Source organism: Harpegnathos saltator, unplaced genomic scaffold (genome assembly GCF_003227715.2).
Source record: "Harpegnathos saltator strain DR-91 unplaced genomic scaffold, Hsal_v8.6 scaffold45, whole genome shotgun sequence".
Classification (NCBI taxonomy): domain Eukaryota; kingdom Metazoa; phylum Arthropoda; class Insecta; order Hymenoptera; family Formicidae; genus Harpegnathos; species Harpegnathos saltator.
Window position 1 is genome coordinate 110,418 of NW_020230261.1, and position 12,743 is coordinate 123,160.

General features: G+C 34.4%; 1 protein-coding gene across 6 annotated transcripts in view; it reads right to left on the reverse strand.

Moving 5' to 3' along the window:
- LOC105185916 (CBP80/20-dependent translation initiation factor) overlaps positions 1-12,743 on the reverse strand; it is a 98,284-nt gene that overhangs the window by 39,258 nt on the left and 46,283 nt on the right. For all 6 annotated transcript variants that reach the window (XM_025301774.1, XM_025301778.1, XM_025301776.1 and 3 more), the window contains 3 exons: positions 3,728-3,959; positions 3,368-3,599; positions 2,391-2,509 (listed from right to left, as the gene is read on the reverse strand). In XM_025301774.1, coding sequence (XP_025157559.1) covers positions 2,391-2,509; positions 3,368-3,599; positions 3,728-3,959 — 583 coding nt within the window. The remainder of the gene's footprint in view (positions 1-2,390; positions 2,510-3,367; positions 3,600-3,727; positions 3,960-12,743) is intronic.

Sequence of the window (12,743 nt, forward strand, 5' to 3'; positions counted from 1 at the left end):
ATTACAGATTGTACAATTTATACGAAGTGTCTTAAAAATACCGAAACCACCGGATAACTTTACAAGATCAAGTTTTCATGAAAAACTTTACATACAGAAGTTGTAGAAAATCGAGTAACGAACTTAATGATGACCTTGAACTTGATCTTGGCCATGACCTTTAAGGACATTTGGAGGTCAACTTGCGTTTTTTAAATGGGAACCCTTATTTTTTATTACACTCTTTTTTCTACCAATTAATTTGAACAACTTTTGTCTAAAACATTTTTTTATTTGCTTAATATTTTTTTATATATTTGAGGAAATCTTGATAACTTTTTCGATATTTCTTACGATAACTTACGATATCTCGCTAACTATTTGTCAGAAGAAAAAGTCATACTAGACTTTCTTGCTTTATGTAGTCTCAAGAATATATTGTTACAATAACGCCCTAACTTTTGTTAACTTACTGACTTTTGGAAATTTCAAAATCATCATATTAATAAAAATCAGGGCGCTATTGTAACAATATATTTTTGAGACTGAATAAAGCAAGAAAGTCTAGTACCACTTTTCCTTCCGATAAATAGTTAGCGAGATATCGTAAGTTAAATATTGAAAAAGTTATCAAGTTTTCTTCAAATATCTAAAAAAATATTAGACAAATAAAAAAATGTTTTAGACAAAAGTTGTTCCAATTAATTGATAGAAAAAAACAGTGTAGTAAAAAATAAGGGTTCCTATTTAAAAGACGCAAGTTGATCTCCAAATGACTTTGAAGATCATGGCCAAAATCAAATTCGAGGTCATCATCAAGTTCGTTACTCGATTTTCTACAACCTTTGTATCTAATGTTTTTCATGAAAATTTGATCCTGCAAAGGGAGTTATCCGGAGATTCCAGTACTTTTAAGACACCTCGTATATATTCATATGTAAAATAAAATCCAATATAAAATAAAAACTATATGCATCAATAACAATATACAGGGTGTCTCAGAACTTTGGGACACGGGCTCCGTAGAGACATAGAATTAAGTGAGAAGAACAAAAAAGTCTTCTACCATAATGTGAAAATCGTAATAGCTTTTTAGTAATAACCGTGTAAAGTTTGGCGTTTTCCACGCCCAGCGCGGCTAATAGACGCTCCGCGGCAAGCTGTATGCGTAGGGGCTAAGCGATAACGCGGCTCGCGCTGACCGTCGCGATGGCGTCTTGACGCTTTGACGCCACGCGACGGTCAGCGCGAGCCGCGTTATCGCTTAGCCCCTACGCATACAGCTTGCCGCGGAGCGTCTATTGGCCGCGCTGGGCGTGGAAAACGCCAAACTTTACACGGTTATTACTAAAAAGCTATTACGATTTTCACATTATGGTAGAAGACTTTTTTGTTCTTCTCACTTAATTCTATGTCTCTACAGAGCCCGTGTCCCAAAGTTCTGAGACACCCTGTATATAAATTCTAATATGTTCATATTACAGAAAATTGTAAAATTAATATTTATTAAATATTAGGTTGGCCAATAATTTTGTGCGGTCTTTGCCAATAGATGGCTTTAGGTGCTTTGAAAAGTTTTATCTTCAATCAAAATCTTGGAAATGCATAGCCATTAACAGATAACATTTCACGATACATTTATAAACAAACAACATAAAAATTGATTCTGTTTTATGTGCTTTATGTGTTTGAAAAATCGTCATTTGAAACGTCATTTGAAAAATAAATAACTAAAACGAGCATTTTTGGCATATTATACTCTTTTAAAAAAGGCAAAATTATGATGTAAACATGTAAAAAGCTATGTGCTGTGTATGGCAAGGATGTTGTGAAAGAATACGTATGCTAAAAGTGATTTGTGAAATTTCATTCTGGGAATTTTTTTGTCCAAGGCATACCAGCTCGACTAGTTAGCTCGAGCTAATTTGTCGAAATCGACGGCGACAAAGTGAAAATGTTAATCGACATTATTCCACACGGTATAACGCGGGAGATTGCAAACGTTCTACAAATATCGAAATTGAGTGTGGGAAACTATCTATAATACATTACAACTATCTATAATACATTAACTTGGCTAGGTCAGCCGGTTCGATGTTTGAGTTCTATACCAACTGAGTAAAGATAATCTAATCAAACGTATTTCTATCAGCGATTCACTGAGAAAATGCGAGAAAAGCAATCCATTTTTTAAACGAATGGTAACAGACAATGAAAAATGGATCGTCTACAAAATAGTGAATCATAACCGCGAATACATTATTAATTAAAATATCGTTGCTTTCTATAAAAAAAAATCTTTTATTTACAGGTAAAGAACTGAATGGGATTATTAACCAACCCAATATTTTGGTATCTAAATGTTTCGAAATTATAAAAAAGAGAAAGTAAGGAAAAAAGACCATAGTAACCTCTATAATTGTGATGCAAATTTTAGCTGCTGGCTCGGCGTATTTGCGATTTTCAACTACTCTTTCCACTATATGTCGTACTAGTTCCATTAATGTCCTTGTATTTAAAAAATTTGGATCTATTAAAAAGCATAGATTAGCTTCATTAATAATTTCTAGTCGTCGATTATTATCGAAAAATCTATCTAATCATAAACTTATTTTCTTACTACATGTATGGTAAATATACAATTGTATTTAGTTACTGAAAATATATACTATAATGTACTATTTGCTCAGAACATTAAATATATTCAAATTTATAGTTATTTAATATACAGGGTGTTTGATAGCTGATCATGCAGACGAAAGTTAGAGATAGATTGGATGTAGCCGAGAAGAAAAGTCATGTACCATAATGTCAAATTGGCAATAGTTATCGAGTTATTAATTAAAACATGTGAGCCAACGAGCGCGTAGAGAGCGGAGGGCGACCGCAGTAAGCACATAGACATTTGATACAGGCGGAGTCAGCGAGTGACGGTAGGCGAGCACGCGCGGCGAGGGGCAACATAAACAACAAGAGGCGAGCGCGAACGACGAGGAGCGAGCGAGCGCAAGCGACAAGAGGCGAGCGAGCGCGACGAAGAGCGAGCGAGCGCGAACGACGAGGAGCGAGCGAGCTATAAGGAAAAAGCTATAAAGAAAAAGCTCGCTCGCTCCTCGCCGCGCGCGCTTGCCTACCGTCACTCGCTGACTCCGCCTGTATCAAATGTCTATGTGCTTACTGCGGTCGCCCTCCGCTCTCTACGCGCTCGTTGGCTCACATATTTTAATTAATAACTCGATAACTATTGCCAATTTGATATTATGGTACATGACTTTTCTTCTCGGCTACATCCAATCTATCTCCAACTTTCGTCTGCATGATCAGCTATCAAACACCCTGTATATAGTTCAATACATTTTCTTAATTAATAACAAATAAATCATTTTACCTTCTAAGGCTCGCAAAAGTATATCTTGAACAGGTGTAGGAAATTTTCCAAGTTCGGAGGCATCAGAGATACTAAGAGCCTTTGCGGCTAATACATCCGCCGAATTTAAACTTTTAGAGCGCTTTAGACCATAAGTAGATACGAATGATAAGGACTTGGTGAGTTTACCCGGTTTTATAGAATTAGTCTTGATCGCGTTTTTATCAACGTTGAAGTGTACTCGACCTGCAGTCTGATAGATAAAACTTTCAAATATTTCTTTTTTTACTTTAATAATGGTAATATTTTAAAATTGTTTACTTTGTTAAAATTGTATCGATTTTCTGTATGTGAAATTCGTATTTTTGTCATTTTACTTACATGCAAAATGTTTCCACTGGACGCAGACGTTTCTAAATGATAAGGTTGACGTAATGTGGAATTTATTGTAGAGTGATGATTACTTTGAGAATGACGAGACAGTTGATGTTGCTGCTGCTGCTGCTGTTGTTGTTGCTGCTGTTGTTGAGTATAAATATATCTGTGGACGTTGCCACTTGACTTACTATGCTGTAGATAATACGGAGAGCGGTCGAATGTATTAATCCGAGACCTGGTTAAGGGATATAATTATTTAGATTATTTCTTTAAAAAAATTTATCTTATATATATTTTTATATTAAATAAATTGCAGATTGTGTTAAGATTTAAGCGATGATTGTGTTAAGATCTAAACGATTTCAATGAAAAATAAAGTAATATCGTAATATGATAAACTGATTTTGATACATTGTATCAATTAAGACTCTTATTTTCTCGCTATAGCCATCTTAATTTATAATGTCCAAACGAAAAAATATATAAAACTTCTTGAAAAATATGATAAAATAAAAATATGTGTTCATAAAATAACGCTTGCAATTATTCATAATAATTCAAAATAACATTTGCAATCTAGCAAAAGAGGAGGGCCAATAAGGTTAATTTTGGCCAGAGCATCGCACTTTCTTGATTGCATATTTGTATAGTTGAAGTCAAGAGCTTTCTAAAACACCATATGAAAAGCTTTTTACGTTGAGGAAAATGAAAGTTATAAGTCCTCAAAGTTTCAGTCGATAATAATCCTCATCAAACAGTTAACAGTTGGTATAGAACGTAAGCGATTGTCTTACATACTACTTCTTCATGCAAATCGGTATGTTAAGACTAGCAATTTTAAAAAGAAGTGACTTTGAAAAATTGAACTTAAATATTGTTTTACTATTTTGCATTACTCTGTTGATGTTTGCAGTGTGAAAGTTATTTAAAAATGCCAAAACAATTATTATGCCCTTCTTGTAAAGTGCATCTTAAATCAGGACATCGTTTATCGTCTATTAAAGATAATAAAATGTTGACTACATTAAAACAAAAGCTGTGTATAATAGTTCAATCACACTTAACTCAAAAATGTGTGACATTTGTCGCTTATTAAGTAAAAGTCAAGAAACAAAGAGAGAAACCAAGGGGCCAAGTGATCCAAAGAAATTGAAGTTGCCAACTCCAAGGTGTATTGTAAGTAAGTCAAAATGTATTGTATGTAAAAATCTAAATGGCCGTTGTAGAATTGCCCCTAACGCTAGACTAAAAGTGTTCATTGATACTGGTATACTTATACCACCGAACTCAAGGTCTTGTAGTGTGCATTTACAAGAATCTCTATTGACAGAGAATACAGTGAATACAATAGAAACATCACCATTTTCTGATATTGGTGCTAATGAGATAACACAGCTTCTTAATAGTTTGCGAGAACAAGTAAGAAAAAAAGGGTTAGATTTTGAAGACAGTAGTGCTATGACTGATGAGGATTATCATCGACTGACTAAAAACCAATTTGACCGTGTGGTTGGACTTATACAAGGAAAAATATGCAAAACTACAAATCGTTGCCTGCGTATGTGTGTGCCACTATGTTTAATTAAATTGCATAATGGTCCTATCCTACTCGATTTTATCTACCCTTTTGCAATGGATTAAAGAATAGTTGGAAAAACCATTGCAACTGCAAGGAAAGCTCTAAGCACATATTTTGTTCCACAATATCTTGGGATTGGTCATATTTCTCGTGATGAAGTTATAACGAAACACACAACAAAAATGGCTAAAACCTTATTTGCAAACGACCAAGACGCAGCTATTCTGGTAGCCGATGGAACTTACATAAATATTCAAAACAGCTCTAATTATTCGTTTCAAAGGAAGACGTTTTCTGTACATAAAAATCTGCCCTTAGTTAAACCAATGATGATAGTTACGACTACCGGATACATTATAGATGTTTTAGGTCCATATTTTGCTAATGGGAAAAATAATGACGCTAATATTTTCACTGCATTGCTTCGACCTGATTCTACAAAATTGCGCTAGTAGTTAGAAGATAGTGACATTTTTATCGTTGATCGCAGTTTTAGAGATTTTCTTGGTTTACTTGAAGACCTTAAACTTATTTCTAAGATGCCACACTTTTTAGAAAAAGGCGCGCAACACAGTAGTCTTGAAACAAATGAATCGAGACTAGTCATTAAAATACGGTGGGTTGTTAAAGCAGGCTTAATAAAGACTTGGACCCTTGACCAAGTCTTTCCAAGTAGTCAAATACCGTATATTGGTGACTATGTCCGAATTGTTTGCGCTTTGTGTAACGCCTTCCGACCTCCGCGTGTCAAGGATAAGCCAGAAGATGAAACAATTGCTAATCGTATGCTACAATTAGCATCACAGCCAAATCATTTACAAGAGCTTATCAAACGTGAGGGTTCGGCAAGAAAGCGAGTCATCTGGGAAGCATTATCGGGTGATATTCTAAGCGACTTTCCAAAACTCACTTTAGAAGAATTGATATCACTGACACTGGGTGTGTACCAAATTAAGCAGGCCAAGTCATACACTGACGAACATTTATCACGATAGATTGTACTCAATTTTTATCCATCGACAGGAAAGATCCATAATTCGAGTACAAATCCAATCTCGCCATATGTCATCAAAAGTTTACAATTTATGGATTTAGTTTAACGTTGGAATAAATCCAGTTGGCGGTTGGTATTGTCAGTGCAAGGTTGGTGCAAGGGTCATGGGATGCTGTGCTCATGTAGCCAGTGTCTTATGGTATCTTGGATATGCACGACACAATCGAATCAGCACACACAAACCTTCTCAACAGTTTAATAGTTCTGTCTTGGATGTTTCTTCATGTTGGACAGAAGGAGAATCATCAAACATTGACTCCTCTTAACTGCCGTCGAATTCCAACACGTGCAAAAAATACATTTTATGACGAAAGAAACAACAAAACATAAAAAATATAAATAAAAAACAAAAAGAAGTAACTCTGTTATAGACAGTCCCAAACCCGTATTTAAAAAGAGGAAGGTAAAATAACAAACACATGTACCATGGTATATATTTTCAACCTGTCGCACGCACGCACGCACGCACGCACGCACGCACGCACGCACGCACGCACTCACGCACGCACGCACACGCACACAATTAAGGCAGCTTAGCACAAAAAATCATAAATCAGATCTTCATAATTCTTCATAATTCTCATGCTTCCTATATACCTATGTTTCTTAATCTTTGAGGACTTATAACTTTCACTTTCCCCAACGTAAAAGGTTTTTCATAGGGTGTTTTGGAAAGCTCTCAGCCTCAACTACATAAATATGCAATAGAAAAATGTGACGCTCTGGCCCAAAAGTCAATCTTATTGGCCCTCCTCTTTTGTAATAATAATCCAAAGAATTCAAACACTTCTCCTGTTGCTACAACAATTAACAAATAAAATATACGTGTCAGAGAATTATGAGAAAATGTATTCACATAATAAGCATACAACAGATAGATGTCTGATAGACGTCTGATTTCTGACATTTTTAAAACGTAACTGATAGATGTTTTATAAACGTCTTGAAGACTGTATAAAAATATATCTATTACAAGGAATTTTTTGGAATATATGTAATTGTCCACATTATATCGGTTATATCAAATGGATTTACATATACGTTGCTAAAATAACTAATATGATAATATCCTACTAATTTTGTGAACGTACAAAATAAATAGGTATATCAAAACTTTAGAGAACTTATTAAACTATGAATTTTTGCTGATGATTTGGCCATTTTTTTTTAATTTGAATTGCTGTGTCGAATAACTCTCTTTCTTCCACGCATACAATTTTTCAGATTTATGATTAGATTGTGGATTTCTTCATCTGTCGTGCTTATCCTTATGAAAAATAGACAATACCAAAATTTTTGTTATTGACAAAAATAATTGGTGTCATTGAATGTCAGTTGAAGGTTTACCATCAATTTTAGGATCATTGTAGGTATTACCATCAAATAGTTAGGTATGACGTTTATTTTATGTATTATGTTCGGTGTTGCCCTCAAACAATTGAGTGTCCGCTGAATGTAACTGTCAATCTGTGTGTATATGGATATGATTTATGGTGTTATATTTACAAATAGTTGGGTATAAACTTTATTTGGGCTGGAAATAACTGTCAATGTTTGGTGTCTTTATGATTTGTGGTGTTGCTTTCAAATAATTGGATGTAATCTCTTACGAAAAAAACACAAAAACACACTCAAAATAACACTCAATTTGAGTATAATATGCAAATTCGAACACTCAACTGAATATAATACTCAACTTAAGTGTAAACCTTATACTTGAATGTTGATGTGTTATCTTCAACTTGAGAATTATGTCGATGTCATTCTCAACTTGAGAGTTAATTTGAGCGTTACTCTACAGTTGAGAGTAACACTCAAATGAGTGCTCAAGAATCATCATTTGAGAATAACCCCAGAATTAAGTCTCAAGTTGAGAGTAACATACTTGTGTTTAAACCTGCAGCAGTTATTACACCAAAGCTTAGTACAGCAATAAGCTAGATATGCAGTTTGATGAATAAATTAAGGACTTGACAGGCTACATTCTGAAAGAAAATATTCGTCTAAAATACTCATTAATATTAACAATGAGTAATACAATGAAAAACAAGTTATTACCGAATAACATTTGGTTAAAAATTTTGTTAATAAATCGTTTATTATGGCTATTAGGTAGATTAAAATAATATAATGTGTATACACTAAAAGTATACAATAAATGAGAATGAAACAAGCGAATGATTGTATAAAAAGAATTAGTCGTTTTATGTAATAAAATTTGCTTTATTTAACAAAATATAGCCATTTCCGTTTTATAAATTATTAATCAAATTAAAGCTTCTTTGACTTTAATAATGAAAATAATATCTAATACATATTTTATGTAAAACATTTTAATTCAAAATAAACGATGTAATTGATGAAAACATAACATATAAGATAAAAGTATTAATTCCTGGACATGCTAACTTTGGACGTTCGTATTATTTTGGCATTTACAAAAAATATTTGAAATATCAAAATCAAGCAATATTGCAGCAAATTTGCAAATCATACTTGAGATTGCAAACAGTGAAATCCACATGTTTTTTCTAAAGTAAATTGTAGTACAAAAGTTAAAAATTTATATTTACAAGGAAACGGTCGGAAGTGTCCCTCACCGATTTGGATGGGCTTCAGACATGTTATAAAGCATAAAAAAATATTAGATCCATATTTTTTTATGTGCTTATCTCGAGGTTTAGGGAGTGAAACAATCCCTCGAAGAAAAGGGAGGTTTACGTTTTTAGCGAATATGTCGAAAAGTATGAGGCACATGAAAAAATGGTTTATATAAAAATTGTAGAGAATTTTATACTTTTTGCAACTGTGTACTCAGATTTTGCAAAATTGCAAAATTTTGTTTACCCCCTCCCCCTCTTCCGTACCCTCGCAAATTTTTAAATTTTTGTTAAGATGAATGTGAAGAATATCAAATACCAAATTTATTCATGTATAACAATAAAAAATGGAAGTCATTAATTTGGTTAATATAGAGATGATAACATGGAGCTATAGACGCTGCACTATAGGCAGGCGCCCCTTATTTACTCTGTACTCGATATCTCTGTATTTTCTTTTGTACAAGCTGATAAAAACTCCTAATGATATACACAACGTATTAAATATAATGTGAACGTGAGTTCGTATGCAGTTATTTCGTATCCAATAAAACAAGTACCAAATCAGTGGATAAACTCAAGAGCGGCTTAAAAGTCAAGACATATCTATCAATTTTGTCCATAAACAGAATTGGTACAGCCTCCCAGGGCGATAAACGTTATCGTGTACTTTGGTTATTAACGCACATCATTTAATATTAGTTGACCTCACTCTTTACACTTTGTAGGACATACGTTTAAAACGCACTCGGCCTTGCGCTGCGACCGTGGTGCTTGATAACAGTATGATCTTATCTACAAGTGAATAAAAACTTAATTCTAATGATACCCGCATCGTTTTACATATGATATAAACGTAAGCAGATACAACTTTGTATATACAGGGTGTTATAAAAGTCCCGGAAGAGCAGAATAACTCGAAAAATATAAGTCCTAGAAAAAATGCGAAGTACTGGGTTTTTATGATTTTTTCCTGGATATCTGACGGTGACCTTGGATTTTACTTTGACAATGACCTTTAAGGTCATTTCAAGGTCAGGTCAATTTTTTTAAATGGGACCCCATACTTTTGACCCCAGAAATTAAGAGAGAGAAAAATTTTACGTTCGGATATAACTTTGAACACTGCCAAATTTGACTTCTGAAGGTCACATAAAGGTCTAAGCTTGTTTTAGGCTGAAAACGCGAATATCTTCGAAAATGCACCTGCTAGGGAGCAATGTTACGCATAAGAATAAGAATGTAGAGGTCAACGAGGGACATTCAGCCGTGACCTTGCCCTTATTCTCAAGGTTATGAGTTAAGATTATTATTAAGGTCAAACCGGACTTTTTTAGGATTGAAAATCCATACTTTTGACCTAAAAGTGTCAAGATTGAAAAATTTTACGTTCGGATATGATGTTTTCAACCTTGACCTTGTTATTAAGGTTATGTGTCAGACATATCAAGGTCAATTAATTTTTTTAGCCTGGAAACACATACTTTTACCCCCCCCATTATGTGAAGAGTTAGATTTTACGTTACATACGAGGTCACACTCCGATTGTTGGTAATTTCTCAATATCGGGCGTCATTTTGGATCGGTCATCTTGAATTTGTAAAATCCAACGTCGGATTCGATTTCAGAAACGACTTCAAAAACTCCTTAAAGGAGATCCAATTTTTGTTATTCTTAAATATCGACCGCTATCTTGAATCGACCATCTTCAATTTGCAAAATCCGACGTCGGACTCGGTTTTAGCGAGCTCAAAAATCCCAGGATTGGTATCCGAAAAATTTATTCGCCATCGATAAAGTGTATGCTTCAAGGTTTTTATTTGTCTCGATTCTATCAGTGTCAAACAGATAATAGATTGTTTTTGAGTTTTCATCGATTTAACAAGTTTTGATGTCATTTTAGTCTGTTTTGAATTATTATCATATTATTATTAACGATCAATTATACATTACTTATTATTTTTATTTAAAGGTAAAGAAATCGAATTTTTTATACTAAATTTTTGCAAATCTTTTGTTTTAAATTTCAAATGGCTTCTCTTATAGAACATGAGAAAGTTTCGCTATTGATGATGAGAGGATGGGGGGATAGACAAAGGTCATACAGTGAAGTGAGATTGCTGTTCAATGAAAACTTTCGTAATGAAGGCAAAGGTATTTCAATATCGACTGTATCTCGCACCATCAGACGATTTGTAGAAACTGGGAGTAATAACAACCAAAAATCTGGGAGGCCAAGGTCCCAAACGACAGAAGAGCGACAATTTGAAGTAGCTCAATCATTTGTTGAAAATCCCAGATTGTCAATTAGAAAAGCATCTCAACAGCTTCAAATGAGTTTGTCCTCTGTGGATCCTTTGTGGATCAAATTTTTCTGGCAAAAAATGAATTTTATAAAATTATAAATTATATATTACTTCACTGCACTGCTCACACGCGATGTATAAATCGAAATGATGACAGAAGTGGGTAATAATGTAGCGGAATAGCGAAAACAAGTGACAATGGCTCCCACATACACACAAATATTGTATGTGAGGAATGCCAAATGAGAAAAGAAACAAATCACGTGCGACTTGACTGTTGCCCAGGCCTGATAGGACCAATAAATTTCATGTTATGCGATTAACTGTTAAACCATTCTATGAGTCAAATTGGCTCACAACCGTGAAAATAGGTATACCACATTCGATAATGCGAAATGAAGGGGTCTGCGGGGAAGAGGAATGAACGTTTACATATATTTCATTACTTAACTAAAAACCAACGTATGTTTTTAAAAAGTAATATTAAAGTTTTATATATATATAGTGATCAAATTTTTAATGAGTCAAATTGGCTCGGTCCGTAAATCTAGTGTTAAATTCCACCACTACAAAATTCATCTCCACCATGAGTTGAATGAGGATGATTTTAACCGCAGGATGCAATTTTCAGAAGTTATGATGCAAAGAATTGATCAGCAACCGAACTTTTTGCATAATATCGTTTTTCAGACGAAGCGTCTTTTGAAATTACTGGTAAGGTAAACTGTCATAATTTTAGATATTGGGACAACGATAATCCTCAATGAAAGCTTGAAGCACATATGCAGCGACCTCAAAAATTGAATATTTGGGCAGGTCTTTATGATAATCAAGTGGTTGGGCCTTTTTTTATAAATGGGAATTTGAACTCAGAAACCTATCTGCAGCTTCTAACAGACTAAATTGTTCCATTAATACAGGAGATTGTTGATCAATACAGGTGATAATTTTGATGATGTTTGGTTCCAGCAAGATGGGGCACCGCCACATTATTCGGACGCATTGTTCGGAACTATTTAAACGATATTTTCCCTAATCGATGGATAGGTAAAAGAGGAACAATCGAATGGCCACCGAGATCGCCCGACATTGCACCACTTCATTTCTTCCTTTGGGACTACATAAAAAATAAAGTTTATTTCACTAAACCTCATAACCTAGATGAACTTCAACAACGGATCATAGACGAATGTGCTGCAATACCTCCAGAAATGATAAGGAGTGCGACTGACAATTTGTACGTCCGCTTAGCACACTATCAAACGGTCAATGGGGAACATTTTGAACATCTCTTGTAATCTCAGGCCGAGTTACAAGATGCTTTACCTTCAGCGGCCGGGACTAACTGAACCTTGCCTTCAGTGGTCGGGTTTGAGGCACCTTGCCCCAGTGGTCGGGTTCCGAGACGCTTTACTTTCAGTAGACTTCACGATCAGTGAAGTAACGTAAAACGCATAATTTTGAGAACAAGGTCAAGGTT